General features: G+C 42.2%; 1 protein-coding gene across 1 annotated transcript; it reads left to right on the top strand.

The window, feature by feature from the left end:
- Positions 1–4,312: 4,312 nt before the first annotated feature.
- LOC143290520 (activin receptor type-2A-like) lies at positions 4,313–16,747 on the top strand. Its single transcript, XM_076600033.1, has 8 exons — positions 4,313–4,571; positions 5,703–6,226; positions 7,114–7,382; positions 7,751–7,952; positions 8,397–8,537; positions 8,958–9,096; positions 10,524–10,660; positions 12,550–16,747. Exons 1-8 carry the CDS (start codon positions 4,499–4,501, stop codon positions 12,826–12,828), a joined length of 1,764 nt encoding a protein of 587 aa, XP_076456148.1. The 5' UTR covers positions 4,313–4,498; the 3' UTR covers positions 12,829–16,747.
- Positions 16,748–17,208: the final 461 nt, after the last annotated feature.

Below are 17,208 nucleotides of genomic sequence, written 5' to 3'. Positions count from 1 at the left end.
ATAGCAATTCCTTTATTCTATTTCATTCATGAGAAGCACTTGCTTTGAAGGGCGGAAAAACAGCAGTTAGACCTGAGGATACAAACGTTTCTGATCAGATAGCTCCTGAAATTTAAAGCCCGGGGGAAGGGAGTGAGGGGGTTGTTCATCAATGCGTTTGTACATCTCTCGACATCTGTTTCTTCGTTTCCTTTAGACCATATCTAGTGACCTGAATATGAAATTACCTGGAACATGGTGTAGGCAGTGTCTTCCTGGGTGTTACTGTGATTCTTAATCAGGCTACATGATTTTTATTTATTATTTTATTTATTTATTTATTTTCATTTTTTTAAAAAAATCATTTTATTAGTATTACTATTATTATTACTACTACCTTTTTCTATATTATAATTATTATTCATTTATTTATTTATTTATGTAAGCTTATCTATTATTTATTCCCCTGTTTTTTTGTGTGTTTTTTTTTGTTTTTTTGTTTTTTGTTTGTTTTTTTTTTTTTTGTTTTTTCTCAAGGCCTGACTAAGCGCGTTGGGTTACGCTGCTGGTCAGGCATCTGCTTGGCAGATGTGGTGTAGCGTATATGGTTTGTCCGAACGCAGTGACGCCTCCTTGAGCAACTGAAACTGAAACTGAAACTGATAACAGATGATCCCTGATTTCCCAAACTGAAGTGGGTTTTTTTCTTTTCTTTTTTTTATTTGCTGTTGCCCCCTTGTGACGTCAGTGTTGCCTCTCTGATTTGCCTCAGTGTCACGGCAAAACATTCATCACACGCAGTCACCGCCCCAGTACTCTTCAGCCTTCTCTGGTTTTCAGTTTCTGTTTCAGTAGTTCAAGGAGGCGTCACTGCGTTCGAACAAATCCATATACGCTACACCACATCTGCCAAGCAGATGCCTGACCACTCAAAACTTTTTTCAGTGGCAATGCTTTACATAAACCCGGCAAGGGCAAGCATGCAGTGATCTGCGCTTTGGGGTTATGCGAACTTGGGATCGGGTATTTGCTCCTTTAGTGACTGATTCGTCAGTGTCACAGTGTGTGTGTGTGTGTGTGTGTGTGTGTGTGTGTGTGTGTGTGAGTGTGTGTGTGTGTGTGACTCTGTGTGTGTTAGTAGTTAGTGTGTGTGTGTGTGTGTGTGTGTGTGTGTGTGTGTGTGTGTGTGTGTGTGTGTGTGTGTGTGTGTGCAGTACGGTCACTGAGCCGGCGTGACTCTGTGTGTGTAGTAGTGTGTGTGTGTGTGTGTGTGTGTGTGTCACTGTGTGTGTGTGACTCTGTGTGTGTTAGTAGTTAGTGTGTGTGTGTGTATGTGTGTGTGTGTCAGTGTGTGTGTGCGCGCCAGTGCGTGTGCGGTGTGTGAGTGTGCCGGTGTGTGTGTGTGTCAGTGTGTCAGTGTGTGTGTGTGTGTGTGTGTGTGTGTGTGTGTGTGTGTGTGTGTGTGACTGTGTGTGCCAGTGTGTGTCGGTGTGTGTGTGTCTCGGCCGGCCACTCAGTAACAGTGCCACGGTGTGTGTGCGCTCACACGGTGGTAAGTTCAGTTATACTATGCCAGTGTGCCGGTGCGCGCGCGCCGGTGCACGAGTGTGTGTGTGTGTGTGTGTGTGTGTGTGTGTGTGTGTGTGTGTGTGTGTGTGTGTGTGTGTGTGTGTGTGTGTGTGTGCACATGCACACGGCTGACCTGAGCACTTAAACTGTATAGTGCATATGTGTCAAAAATCCTACTGCTTTTGTGTCAGTTGCAAGTTCACTGTTTGTCAGTCACGACACGGCCCCACGCACCCGGCCCAACCCCCGCTCGCCATTTCGCGGCCAATATCATTCCTTGTGACCTCAGCACATCGGCTTCACTGTGGAAATAAAGTCATCAGTCCTATTCCAAGCCTATTCCGTCTACTGATTCTACTGTTCTGTTCTTCAGTCTCACACGGCCGTGATTCTATTTTCAGAACTGTGCGGGACTCACCTGAGGTGAAGTCGCAGTGTGACTTGAACACTCGCTTCCGAGAACTGAGGACGCATAAATTATTGTCACACTCTTCTCACTTAGGTGGTTTTGGGGGGTTTTTTTTGGTGGAAGATGGGACCCTGACTCTTGCAGTGCAGTTGCCAGGTTGACCCGCTGTCTCAAGTCACCGACTGTGCCGATACCGAACTAGGCCCGGGATACTGAAAACCAGCTCACCGTCTATCTGAAACGATGGGATACTACTAATGAAAGAGGAACACTAGAAACTTATAGTTATCATCCCCTATACTAAAACTGCCGGGCGCGTGAATTCCACCGTCTATCTCAGAGAACTGCCACAATAGGCTACTAGTAGTATCTGGATACCAACCCCTGTCGCACTAAACTGAAACTAACCGTCTGTCTTGTGCAATGGACTACTACTGGTGAACTAAGAGGAACAGAAACTTATTGATTATCATCGCCTTGCCGGACGCGTGAATTCCGGTCTGTGACATTACTGAGGCCTACCTGTATGACCTGGCTGCCGTGCGACTGACTTGCATTTTGTCCCCCATGATAATACTGTAAACAGCGCGGCCGCGCGCAGGGAAAGTCGAGATAAAAATAGACCTGATGATAAATGAAGTCTGCAGAAGGTTCGAGACTGATCTCAGTGCACCGATCCAGGTTGAAGGAAATACTGAAGGGTGGATCAAGGTCTGTCAGTGGTCTGTTCGGTTTCAGTCGTACCGAGAGTCAGTTTCAGTTCCAGGGCTGCGAAGAGTCAGCTAGTGTCATGTGTCCGGGACACGTGCACCCGGCTGTGCCAGTGTGTGTGTGAGTGTGTCGGTGTGTGTGTGTGTGTGTGTGTGTGTGTGTGTGTGTGTGTGTGTGTGAGTGTGTCACGGTGTGTGTGTGTGTGTGTGTGTGTGTGTGTGTGTGTGTGTGTGTGACGTGTGTGTTTCAGTGCACGGTGTGTGTGTGTGTGTGTGTGAGTGTGTGTCGGTCACGCGCGCGCGCGGCGAGTGTGTCAGTGTGTGAGTGAGCCGGCAGTGTGTGTGTGTGTGTGTGTGAGTGTGTGTGTTCCCGTTGTGTGTGTGTGTGTGTGTGTGTGTGTGTGTGTGTGTGTGTCAGTGTGTGTGTCAGTGTGTGTGTGTGTGTGTGTGTGTGTGTGTGTGTGTGTGTGTGTGTGTGTGTGTGTTTGCGGGGAGGTTGGGTGGCTCCGCCGGCCGGCCGGGAATTGGCACTGTGACAACAGCAACACAACATAAACTGAATCTGCGTCAGTACTTCGCATAATCGAGAAACACTATTCAGTCCTCATGACTGGACCTCGGGCGTGATAGTGGAACAGGGATTCAGCAGTTTGGCCGGAACAATACTGAATAAATAGTTGGACACTATATTTTTTAAAGTTATGATTTGATCACCGAAAATTCAGCTAACTTTACCGGCGTACTGTACATGACTGTGAAAGTAACCTCGCAATACGGACTTTGACACTGACATCAGTTGATGAAATATGGTTTCGAGTGATCTGTTTCAGTAAGCCTACCACATACACATTATTGTTTTTGCTCAACTTTGTCTTGAAGTTGAACTTGAAAGCAACCAGTCTTGCTGCGTCAAGTTCTCTCTCTCTCTCTCTCTGTCTCGCAGTCTCTCAGTGTGCGTGTGCCGTCGGTGCACGCGCGCTCGTGCGCGTTACTTTCAGCAGATGTGGTGCCTATGGAGTTGAGTCTGAGAGTCCGCACGCTTCGAAATCTCCTTGAAACTGAAACTCTGTGTGTGTGTGTGTGTGTGTGTGTGTGTGTGTGAAAAACAAAACAAACGTCAACACGCACAGATCAATGGTGTGTGTGCTGCACGTGACTCAGCTGGGTTCTCTTCTCTGGTCCGCCTCTGTTTCTCTCCATCCTCTCCCTTCCTCTCTCCCTTATCGTGCCTAATTTTATCTCTGTTCTTTGTCATTTAAAATGGCTTGCTCACAGTCATACCCTCACGGAAAACTGCATTGTAAATCTTGCTCCGTCCGAGTTTCGTGACAACATGCGCTGCATCCACATATTCTTAGCCCCCTAAAAATCTTTTTAGTTGTTGCATGAACACGGGAAAACTGTTTCTCTGACATTCGCCCCTTCCATTTCAAACAGATTTTAAGGACATCAGATTGCATGGATAAATAAACAAATAAATGAAAGGATTCTCAAGTCATGATTTATGCAAAGAAGGGCCTTCGCCAGTCTGACCAATCAAATACGCTGTTGCATGTGATCTCGGCATTTCTCATCCGGGGAGTCAGAATGTGTACAACTACAACACAGCCATTTTGCGAGTTATCAATGAAAGAGTAATCGAGCTTCTTCAATGTTTTGAGCTTTTGCTTACGATCGCTGGCACCAGCATGTTTATTGCACAGTGCAGTAATCTACCAATTTCATTTATATCCGAGTTGCAACTACTGACTTGCAGTGCTGCTGAGACTACATCGTGATCTTTGCATTTTACAGGATTGCAATCTTCAAGAAAACATCGATTGATCTAAAAATGACACAGATTCGGGGTCTTCGCAACGGATTGTTTCTTTTGATGATTCATGTACATCTGTCTACATTTTGTTGTAAGTTTTCATTATCAAGTATTTTCAGACTACGCATAGGTTATGTGTAATATACAAACCATTTAATGCGCACTTGCAAATCTATAGATTGACTCCTCAGTTTAGGATAACGTCTTAGAATGATACGATCTAGAACTTGAAATTGCATCCATTCTGACCGACGAGTGAAAATTGGGGGAGGGAGTGGGGTGTTGCAGCAGCCACAGTGCGGTTTATTTGTTTGAGCATTTGGATGTTAAATTTACAGGTAAAAAGGTTCTCCGTTTCTTGCTTTTGGATTGAACCACAACTAAGGAAAGCCAGTTTCGAGTTGTCTGGTTGAACCAGTCAATGCTTAGTAACTGTTCATCACTTCATCACTTCATGTAACTGTGGACTACAATGTAGATATCGAAATTTTACTATCCAAAACATCAGGGATTTATTTTAAATTTATTTGATGTTTTTAGAAATAAGATTACCGTACATTTTCTTTATTTAGATATACATGTGCATTTGTTGATTTATTTTTGTCCAGAGATCTCTGCATTTTTTATATCATTATTGGTATCAAGTGAGCAGTGAGTCATTCAGTTCTGTTTCACAATTGAATTTTGAATTTCAAAAACTGAAAAGTTCTGATTGCATCTCTTAATGAATTAACTGTCTTTTTTCAGTGAATTTCTCTAATTGTTTCTCTGAAAAAAAAAGTTTTCACCCAGTGAATTCAAACTAAAAATTAACTCTCTCTATGTCTGTCTGTCTGTCTCTGAGTTCCACAGTTGAATTAGTTCTGTTTTTATTGAGTGAATTAAAGAATAATCAGAATCTCCCTCTCTCTCTTTCATGTAACACACACTCTCTCTCTCTCTCTCTCTCTCTCTCTCTCTCTCTCTCTCACACACACACACACACGAGTTGTTTACACATCGAGTGACACACTGGTAAAAATGCATACACACATTGCCAATTCACACTATTTGAAACACACACATGCACACACACACACACACACACACACACACACAGAGAAAATGTATGTCAAACAAATCACTCAGTGATGTGTTCATTACTTTGTTCATTGATTATTTTGGTTTTACTTTTATTCATCGTTATGAAAAAAAGTAAATTTTTTTTGTTTTTGTTTTGCAGCAGGCAGTTTTTCAGAACAAGATCTTTCGTCAGCAGCAAGAACACGAGATCTGACAGAGCCAGAGTTCATTGGCACTAAACAGTGTGAGAAATATGACAAAGTGTGCAACCCTGTAACTAAAGAGTGCAAAGGTGTAACAGCAAAGGAGACATGTGAGACACCGGCTGGCTCAGGCTCTCGGAGCTTGTGCTATGCATCATGGCAGAACAATTCTGATGGCTTCCAGTTTGTCATGAAAGGATGTTGGATGAATGAGGTGAAATGTTATGGAGAACGCCACTGTCGGAACCAGAGACCTCCTGTGAGAGACATCTATTTTTGCTGCTGTGAGGGCGACATGTGCAACAGCAACATCATGTTTCAGAATATGGTGTTCAGTACAAGTCCTCGGGATGACCTCACAACCCCTCTCACCCCAGTTCGCAAGGATGGTGATTCGCAAGTGAAGAAAGTGGTTTTGTATTCTCTGGTTCCCATCTGTGTGGGTGCCGTTATCATTGTTGCACTGTTCTTCATGTGGAAGGTGAGTGGTTGGCTCTTATTGTTTGTGTGTTGTGCATGGCCGTAAGTGTGTAGATCTATTTGTATCTGTCTGTGTGTTTGTAGTTACTAAGAAAGTTGTTCAGTTGTTTGTGCTTGTTTCATTCTGATTCTCATTATGTGTGTGTGTGTGTGTGTGCGGTTCATCATCATTGCCCGACTGCAGTATCATGAGTATGTTTATTGTTATTAGAACTAGAAGTGGTATCTTTCATTAGGGTAAGGATGATAAAACACATTTTGATGCTGATATTATTACAGTGTTAGATGGCTGTTTCCATTGAAATATAATCATAGAATTTATAGTGTTCCAGAATTCTTTTTTGTTGTTTCTTAAAAAAAAAAAAAAAGGAAGAAGTTTAATTTATAGAAATAACATTATCAGTGTGAAGTTTGTTGTTTTGATCAAACATACAGGCTTTATTTTATATAGCTTACAAATTTTGCTTATGTATATCAGTGTTTAGTAATGCAAGGATAAGTTTTAAAAAGCAAATGTGCGACTGTTACATCATTCAGTGTGAGATTACTGTTGCAACAGGATTGAGATGGGGAGCTGATTTTGTGTGTCTGGCTCTTTCTCTCTCTCTCTCGTGTGTGTGGGTGTGGGTGTGTGTGTGTGTGTGCCTGTGCATGCATGCATGCCTAGCAATAGGAATGTTAATGCTTTGCAAATATTTGTCAGTATGCATATAATGGCTAATAAATTTTGTAATACTGTGCATGTTGATAAGTACATGGCAGTCAGCAGCATCTATCAGTGATGTTCACCTGTGTTGTACAATACAGTGTATGTTGATAAGTACATGACATTCACTTAGCAGCATCTATCAATGATGTTTATCTGTGCTGCACAACCCCGTCTGACAGCGGCACCGCCAGCACATGTACAGTGGACACCAGCAGCTGCCCACAGTGGAGCCGGGCTACGTGGTCACTCCGTCCCAGTCCTCCTTCAACCTGGATAAAGTGGAGCTGCTGGAGCTGAGGGCCAGGGGGCGCTTTGGCTGTGTGTGGAAGGCCCAGCTCCTGAACGAGTTTGTGGCTGTCAAGATCTTTCCTCTGCAGGACAAGCAGTCCTGGCTGTGTGAGCAGGAGATCTATAACCTTCCCCAGATGAGTCACGACAACGTCCTCAGGTAACTTAGTCACCAGCATTTTCAGTTTTCAAGTTTTCAGAGGATTTCTCCTGATTTGATAATTCATTCTGTGCAAGTGTTTAATGACATGCACAAGACCTGTTGTGAGAAGGCTTATGAATGCTAACTTTGACACACTCTGAATGATTTCTGAAGGATTTGTTCAACTTCAGGGCTTAATGTTAATCACATCTCTCATTCTGTTTTTTTTTTATCCTTTCAATTTCACACTGCAACTCCAGATGCCAGTCTCTTTGTATTTTTCTCACCAGTCTCAGACACATTAATAGTTGTCCAAGCACATCAACAAGTGTTGAAATTATACTGATTTTTACTCTTGTCTTGATCTGTATGATGTTGTGTTACAGATTCATTGCCAGTGAGAAACGAGGAGAGAAGCTGTCTGTTGGTATAGAACTGTGGCTGCTAACAGAGTTCCACGAAAACGGGTCACTGAACGACTACCTGAAAAGCCACATCATCAGCTGGCCTCAGCTGTGCAAGATTGCAGAGAGCATGGCGCGGGGTCTGGCCTTTTTGCATGATGAGATTCCTGCCACCCAGTTGATGGTGAGCATAGGTTTTGATCTATAGAGTTGCTGCTGAATACGGTGGTGGTGGTAGTATTAGTGGTGGAGATAATGAGGCCATTGAAGATGACAGTGGTGAGATGGAGATTTTAATGGTGATTGTGGCAGCAGTGATAATGATACTTTATAGTATTGCAGGTGTTTGGTGGTGGTGTTGATGAGGATGAAAACAGTGGAGGTAGCAGTGAGGTTGAGGAGGCTTCTCATAGTTTGTTGTTGTTGTGGTGGTGGTGGTGGTGATGCATTAGCTGTTCGTGGTGGTAATACTGGTAGAGCTGATAATGATGGTGATTATGATGACAAGAGATAAGAAAACAGAACTTTCTAACTCTTAAGTGTGATGCGTTTTTATATATTTTATTTTTCAGTTAGTGTGTGGTTATTGAACTTATTCTGATCACTGTCACATTCTTTGGCCTGACAGGGAACAAAGCCGGCCGTTGCTCACAGAGACTTCAAGTCCAAGAATGTGCTGCTGAAATCCGACCTCAGTGCGTGTGTGGCAGACTTTGGACTGGCGCTCAAGTTCGAGCCTGGCAAGGAGCCTGGAGAGACCCACGGACTGGTTGGTGTTTGTTTTATCCTTCATCATCACTGATGGTTGGAGTTCTCTGTCAGTTTTTTTGTTGTTTTTTTCATGAATGCCCCCCTTTTTTTTTTTACTACCTTTAGTCTCTAATTTTTACATTTAAATTGATTCCTTCAAATGAGGTTTCTTCGCTACGTACTTTGACTGAATCAGTGAAACGATTTCTTTTCTCAGGAACATAGAAAAGGATTTTGTTGTGAATGTTCTAAAGGAAGAATTTGAATGTAACTTAACTGTAAAATCCAACAGGGTCTGACAGGGAACAAAGCTGGCCATCGCTCACGGAGGCTTTGTGTGTGTGTGTGTGTGTGTGTGTGTGCTCTTGTCTATTTAATCTTAAGAGTTTTGATGAATCTTTGTTGATTGTTTCTTCTTTTTTTGTGTCTTAATATTCAGGTTGGCACTCGTCGCTACATGGCTCCGGAAGTGCTGGAAGGGGCCATTTGCTTCAACCGTGATGCCTTCCTGCGCATCGACATGTACGCCTGTGCCCTGGTTCTCTGGGAACTGATGACGCGATGCAATGCTGCTGAAGGTGAGTTGGTATAACATTGACCTGCCTGCCACACAACTTTGTGTTGTGTGAGACCCTGAGAATGATATGCCAAGGGAAATAACTCCGCAACATACTAACACTCACCACAAAGGAATGTGAACAAAAAAATTATCCTTTTCACTCACCATTTGCAGAATATGTGATGGAAAATTTCGCTTCACCCAAGTAAGCCATTATTTTCCCATTGAAATTAACTTATGCAGGTGAAGAAAAAAAAATGGAAAAAAAAGAAACGCACACATTAACAAAATTTAAAAAGAATTTTTATTCACCATTTGCAGAAATTTATGGAAAAATTCATAACATCGCTTCCCCCAAATAAGCCGTATTTGTTTCCATTTGAAATAAACTTATACAAGTGAAAAATGAAAATAAGTAAATAATGCACACACATATCCCACTTCCAGATTCTCAACAGTAAACAGATTTTTGATTTCACGGAAAGCTACAGAAAGGCATGGATTAAGTGCACTTATGATTTCCCAAGATCAAAAAAAGTACTGAAATTTGGATAAACAAAATACAGCCATTGTTTTATATTCTGTGAGCACTAACTGGTATGCCAAGGGAAATAACTCCGCAACATACTAACACTCACCACAAAGGAATGTGAACAAAAAAATTATCCTTTTCACTCACCATTTGCAGAATATGTGATGGAAAATTTCGCTTCACCCAAGTAAGCCATTATTTTCCCATTGAAATTAACTTATGCAGGTGAAGAAAAAAAAATGGAAAAAAAAGAAACGCACACATTAACAAAATTTAAAAAGAATTTTTATTCACCATTTGCAGAAATTTATGGAAAAATTCATAACATCGCTTCCCCCAAATAAGCCATATTTGTTTCCATTTGAAATAAACTTATACAAGTGAAAAATGAAAATAAGTAAATAATGCACACACATATCCCACTTCCAGATTCTCAACAGTAAACAGATTTTTGATTTCACGGAAAGCTACAGAAAGGCATGGATTAAGTGCACTTATGATTTCCCAAGATCAAAAAAAGTACTGAAATTTGGATAAACAAAATACAGCCATTGTTTTATATTCTGTGAGCACTAACTGGTATACCTTTGTTGTGAAGAAAAAGAAAAAGCCCTTTGATAGTGAAATTTGCTTGCCATCTGATCCTATTTCCTGGGTCTCAAACCAGTGAAGGTGTTTTGGGGGGGAGGTTTTACAGAATCTCTAGCTTCTTCCTTTTTTTGAATTTTGTTTTTAAGTGGGTCTAGCAGCAGTAGGCAACTTAACATCACTGTCAAACCCTGAAGAACATGTGCATTCAGGGCCCAGCTCGGACAGACAAATTGAAATTGTGTGTGTTGCTTGCATGTGTGCATGTGCATGTGTGCGTGCGTGCGTGCGTGCGTGTGTGTGTGTGTGTGTGTGCGTGTGTGCAGGTCCAGTGGGAGAGTACCAGCTGCCCTTTGAGTCTGTGGAGGAGATAGGGCAGCACCCCACCATGGAGACCATGCAGGATTATGTGGTCACCCGCAAACTGCGCCCACCCATCTACGAGCACTGGAAGCTCCACGCGGTGAGTCATCTTATGTAAGATGAGATAAGACAGGAATAACTTTATTAATAATCGCAAATTAGAGAAATTTGTTCAGCTGCAATAACACAACATAGAAAAAATAAAAAAACATGGAGACTATTACTGTAAAAAAAAACAACTACAGCTATTAGGAATATAACGAAGACACAAATGTAAAGATATCACATTCACTGTTTCATACATTCATTCCACACATTGCGGGTAATATTTTGAATGTAAAAACAGAAAGAATTAATAAACATTATTTTGAATATGATTATGAGCGTAACATGCTACATTGCACATTGTGAAAAGATAACTTTATTGTCACACAGAGAAATTGCATCTGTGCTGTTCAGGGCACAACAGTGTCCTGTCTGTACTCCTTCACTTCATCACGTTGTTGCTCAGATTCCACAGAACAAAGTGCAGACTCCAGCAGGTTTCTGATTCTTGTCCTGTGTAAACTACTAGGTCGCCTTAGTGGAGAAATTGAAAGAAGTGCTGCTAGTGGGCTCCTATAGTGTATTACCTCCCTTCTGTTAACATTGTGAATTTTAGATCTTTGATGATAACATTACAAACAAACGTAAACAAGAAAAGGGGGAAAAAAAGGAGAAAAAAAGAAAATCTAAACAAAACAGAACAGGTACTGGTAGCATATTATCCAGAAGAAATAAACGCTAGAAAGGGAAAATGACCTTATAGTGAACATAAGACCCCATTCTGTAAACCTTTGTTCTTATCCTTTTATATATATATATATATATTTTTTTTTTTTAAGTTTTGTTTTTTATTTAACCAGTGCTGGGTAACATCAAGGAGTAGCAGCAGAACTAGTTTACGTTGTAGAGCAAGATTCCGTACATTGAAGTACAGATGCAGTAAAACAACAACCGCAACAAAAATTATTGATTATAAAAATCAAGATGAAAGCCCAATTTCAGTGTTGATCTGATCTTACCAAATATAGGTAGAATTCTCTAAAATATCACATGTTGCTAAACAGAGAAAGAAAAAAAGTTTCCTACATATCCTAAGCACATATTGCTGAAATGGACCATTTGTTTTAAAAATCCCTTTGACAGTGGATAAACAGAACTTAACCAAAATTATTTAAAAAAAACAAAAACAGAATAAACACACATAAAAAAAACAAACCCAAAAACACAAATTGCTGTAACAGAAGAATTCCATTTGAAAATCCTTTAAAAAAACAAAACAAAAAAACACAAAAAAAACCATGAACATCTGGTACTGAAAGACATCCCCTTTCAACATCACCAACACATGTTGCTAAAAGAGGCCTGATGAGGTGGGTTGTTCCTGACTGACGGTGGGACACTATTGTGAAAGGTGAAGAACCTCCATGGTGTGTGTCTGCGGTGCAACCAGCCTCTGAGCGTCAGACAATTTCTGACTGGCTGCTGGGATCAGCATATCAGACGCAGACATTTTGCGGCTAGCTGCACGAAGATACTATTGCAGAATGCCACGCCCCAAACGCACCCCCACGCTAGACACCCTTTTTCCAGTTCCTGGGGGAAATCATTTCGAACTTGAATTTTCAGCTTTGAATTTTATATGGTTTGAATATGTTATATTTAAACATGGTTTCAGTTTTGCATGGATCAAGTGAGACATGAGTGAACTGAATCTTTTAATGTTGTTTTCATTAACCTTGGATCGAGTGAGACATGAGTGAATTGAATCTTTTATTATTAATGTTGTTTTTAATCAATCTTTCAACATTATTTCATGTTATCTGCCTGATTTTAAGAACTGATGGGTGATCAGCTCTGAACAGGCCCTTTGCGGTTTGCAGGGTGTAAGCATAAACAAACATGATTTGGTTTGACCTCTTGTTTCCCTCCTGTCTCCTGTGGCAGGGCATGGCCAGTCTGGTGTGCACAGTGGAGGAGTGCTGGGATCAGGATGCGGAGGCACGGCTGTCAGCGGGCTGTGTGCAGGAGCGGATCGCGGCCCTGACCCGGGCACTCAGCGCCGGCCCCACAGAGGACACCCCTGCACCTCCACGCCTACCTACCTCAGTGTCCCCCCCACCTCCGCCCTCAGTGCAGGTTGTTGTCCCTCCCATGTCCAGCGACTCTGCGGTCTCCTCGTCAACGTCCTCAGATATACCTCCCAAAGACGTCAGCAGCTGTTGAAGTCTCTGCCCCCTCCTCCCTCCTCTCCATCACCCCGCCCCCCTCCATCCCTCTCCCAAGTTCCATTCTCCCCTTTTCTCCATCACTCAGGTGTGCAACTGTATCATCACAGAATACTTCACACTGTCAGCCGTTGGTGGTGTGTGCATTTTGTGTGTGTGTTTTTTTTCGTGTTTTTTTTTTATTTTAAAGAACTGTACAGGTCAGTTTTTTTATTCAAAACTTGTAGCTGTTTGTTGATTTGTTTTAAATTTGACACTGACAGCTAAAAAAAAAAAAAAAAAAAAAAAAATCAGAACAAGTGTTACTAAACACATCAAGAATACCTCTTGGATTTACATTAATTTAGAGAGAGAGAGAGAGAGAGTACGAGAGAGAGTGCGAGAGAGAATGTGAACGAGAAAAAGAGGTCAGTTCATTGAAGATAAACTGCAATATTAGACATCACATTACATATATGACACAATGTGTTGAAGAATTGATCAAACCTGTGGACAGAACTGATGGAAACAGCTAAACAGTGGGAAGGTATGTTTAGAATAAGCTTTAAATTCCTGAGTGGGTACTTGCAGGGCCAGTTGTACTTTTCACAAAAGTCAGACACCCATTTTGGAACTGAACCCTCCACAAAGACAGTGAGTGTGCAAGTTGTCTATGCGCATGGGGGGTGGGGGTTTCAGTTGGGGGGGGAAATGGTCGACAGAAAAAACTCAGGGCCAACAGGGTATGACAAGAGCACGTGGTGTTGTGGGAGCTGACAAATGTGTGAGAATCCGACACTGTAAGATGCAACTTGCTGCCATCAGCAAAAAAGGACTACACCGCCACCAGAGGGCCTGCCGCTCTCCTGCCACTGAGATCAATGTCTGTCTGTCGCAGCATCACACAGCTCTGTGTTCTGTGGTGCTTTGCTTTTTTTTTTTTCCCTGGGGCGTGGAAGGAGCACAAAGAAAAGGCCTTGTTTGGACATGTGGAAGTTTTTTAGTGGCATAGGCTTGTCAAAACATCTGGTGTGTTGTCCAGGTTTCTCCTGTCTGCACGACACGTGGAAGCGTTTTAGCGGCAGAGGCTTGTCAAAACGTCTGGTGTGTCATTCAGGTGTGTCGCTCCTGTCTGAGCATGTGTGGTGAAAACTCTTTCTTATTGTTATGAACTTGCCAAAAAGTTGTGCAGCTCTCTGGTGTGGGTCGTCCGTGTCACCGTTTGGTGTAGTTGGTGGTGTCATGGGCACCTCTTCTTTGTTAGCTTGGTTTCAGTGATTAGGTCTTGTCATTTTTAACTTGTTTTTTGTTTTTAGAATTCTTGCTTATCCCTGTAAAAGAACAGTCGTTGTCAGGAATCTGGTTTGTGACATCTGACAGCTCTCACACAAGTCGTACAGAAAATGTTTATCTTGTGAGTAGAGGTGTGTTTTTGAACAGAGCTGTTGAGTTGTGTCCTTGTTTTTAGTGTTTCTCCTTTAAATCAGAATGGCCAGATTGTTGTGTCTGTTGTTGTCAGGACTATGGGAGATGTTGTGTGTCCCTGTGAAAAGTTGTGTTTCTGTTTGTCAGGCTCTCTGTGTGTTATCACCTGAACTGTTGTTTGTTGTTGCAAAAAACAAAAAACAAAAAAGAAACTTGTTGTGTTGGCAGCAGGGATAACGTTGGCATGTTGTCCGGTAGTGAAGGAGTGTACACGCACACACACGTGCAACACACACGCACACACACATGTATGTAGTCATGCGCATGCGCACACAAAAACATACAAGCATATGCACCCACGCACTTAAACCACACGCACACATACACAAGCACACATGTAGAGGAAGGGATAGAACTGGCTCCACACTTCAGCACACCTTGGCTGCCCCTGTGTTGGAGCCAAGGGAGAACACTGTGTGGGGCACAAATCCTGGACTCCCTCCTCGCAGCCTGTGACAGAAGACAAAGCTTGTTGTTAACCACGGCAGACATTTTGTTACACGTCACTACTTCGCACATTGCCCAAGCAGCTTTTTATTACTACTGTTGTTATGTACCCTTTCTTTCTGTGCCCCCCCCCATGATGCTGATTTGTTGATGAGGGTGAGGGTTTGGGGAGATTTGCAGGGGTGTGGGGGGGAGTCAGTCAAGGCACATGATGTCTGCCTCTTGCTGTTCTTAAGGCTCTCGGCGGAGAATCCGCCCACCCCCTCCCCCTAGCCCCCCACCCCTTCTCCATCCCTGGCCCCCAGCACACGCGGTGTGGATGACCATTTGACCCGGGCCAGTTTAGTTCAACAGTGTGTGTAGTGACAGCAGTGGTGTTGGCGTTATAGAAACTGTGTTTGATGTTGTTGTGTGCGTTTGGTCTGTGGGTGTTTTGGTGGTGGTGGTGGTGGCAGTCTCAGACATCATATCATGGTGTCTAGAGAGTGCAAAATGAGGCCACCTGTCACACACACACTTATGTCCGTCGATCTGACACAGGTGGAAGTAAAATGTTGGTTCGGTTGTCAGTACAGTGGGACCAGAGTATTGGCACTGTGTAGTTTATCAGACAGGAACAGAAAGGTAACATGGCATTCGCTAAGTTAGCTAGGTGTCTTGCACTCCTTACGAAACTGAAGAATTGATTGCACAGTTAAAAAAAACCCCAAAAAACCAAAAAGAGCCAAGAGTGGAAGTGCAGATATAACTTCCAGTGTCTTTGATCTGAAATACGTTTTTCCTCATCTCACGTGTACTTGACCCTAGAGATTGTGTGCAGGCATTTTTTTTTTGTGTGTGTGCATTTGTCTGTTGTTTGCAGCAGGACAGCAAAGCAGTCATGAAGTCTTGAGACACTGGTTTCAAAAAGGTTACACAGTCAGGGGCTGAGAACTCTGAAAATGACCAAGTGGTTGTAGAATCAATCTAATGGACTAAATGGTCCATGTCTGAATATAAAAATGATCATCAAAATTCATTTGTTTCCTTCAGATTTTTCAAATCTACTTGTCCACAGGACAAATAAAAATTGTAGGGGAATTTTTAGCCCTGTGCACCATAAAACAAGCTGATGTTAGATTTGTTCTAGAAGACCAGTACTATTTGTTTGACATTTTTTCAACCCCACATTGGTGCAGTGCATGTGTTTTGGGCATCAGCTGTCTGAGATAATTACCTGCATTACAAAGTATACTTGAGGACTTGGTCTGTTAATGACAAAGCAAGTCACTGACACTGGAGCCATGCATGTCAGATTGTGGGATCAGATTCAGAAGGGAGGGCAAACTTCCACTCTTGTCAGATTGTGAGGACACAAAGAATGCTACCCTTTCACTTTCTGTCAGGTTGTAGACGTGGTGTTGAGAAGGCTGCCAGTGTAATCGGCTCATATGGACTTGTGTTGTTTGCAAGGAGTACGCAGAGGAGTGTAGATAGTGTATGTACATTGGATGAAACAACATTCTGCCTCATGGAGTCGAGGAGAGCAATAGTGCTGCTCTGTATCATAGGTTGTTTTTGTTGCATGGATAGAAACTGAATCAAGTGTGAGGAAGTTGAGCGTGTGTGTGTGTGTGTGTGTGTGTGTGTGTGTGTGTGTGTGTGTGCACAAGAGTATGCTCATATATTGCATTTATGCTTAGATGATTTGGTGTTTGTATGAATGTTTCTTTTGTCTCACAATAGTCAATTCAAGAAGCATTTTGCTCTTCATTGAAGCATTTAGATTTCTCTGGGAATTTCTTTTTTATCCATCAGTCTGGTTGTCTGGTTTGGGATTGGCTGGATGTTTCAATGTATTTTTACTGTCTTCTTCAGCTCCTCCTGTGCAAGATAAGTTGTTAAAAATAGATCTTATTTAAAAGCAAGAAAAATAAAAATTCGGGGAGGGGGCAAGATAGATGTACCACAAGATGGAGGATTCATTATTTATTGTGGTATGTTTACAGTATGATTATGTTTTCTGTGTCCACTCAGGTCTGAGATTCTGCACCAGAAGTGTGTTGACTTGTCCCTGGGAACATGCTGGCACATGAATGATGTATCTCTTTGGTTTTGGAATTCCATTGCTCAAGGGACTCATCTTAATGTGTTATTTGCAGACTTGATGGCTATTTTATCAGATCAGCATCTGTAGTAAGCCCAGGTCTAGAAATTGACATTAGTATGGTGGATTTTTTTTGGTGGATTTAAAGAAAGATATTGAATGTTATGGTTGCATAACCAAATAAAGAAGAAAGAAATGTGTGAGCATTAATTCATTCACAGTAAGTTTTTAATTTAAAAAAAAAAGGGGGACAGGTATGAAAAGGCCTGGTTTTTCTGTATGGTGCTGCAAAGAAAGTAACTCTGAAGATCTGATTCCCAGTTTAAGATTTCATTGGTTGCAAGGGAAGGGACCAGGGTATGAAGAAAATGAGAAGAAATC

The sequence above is a fragment of the Babylonia areolata genome, chromosome 15 (genome assembly GCF_041734735.1).
Source record: "Babylonia areolata isolate BAREFJ2019XMU chromosome 15, ASM4173473v1, whole genome shotgun sequence".
In the NCBI taxonomy this organism is placed as follows: domain Eukaryota; kingdom Metazoa; phylum Mollusca; class Gastropoda; order Neogastropoda; family Buccinidae; genus Babylonia; species Babylonia areolata.
This window is presented reverse-complemented; position numbering and strand designations above follow the sequence as displayed.

Coding starts and splice junctions, on each gene's coding strand:
- LOC143290520 (XM_076600033.1), top strand. CDS start 4,499: ATGACACAGATTCGGGGTCTTCGCAACGGATTGTTTCTTTTGATGATT. Junction 7,383..7,750: donor AGTCACGACAACGTCCTCAG/GTAACTTAGTCA, acceptor GTTGTGTTACAG/ATTCATTGCCAGTGAGAAAC. Junction 10,661..12,549: donor AGCACTGGAAGCTCCACGCG/GTGAGTCATCTT, acceptor CTCCTGTGGCAG/GGCATGGCCAGTCTGGTGTG.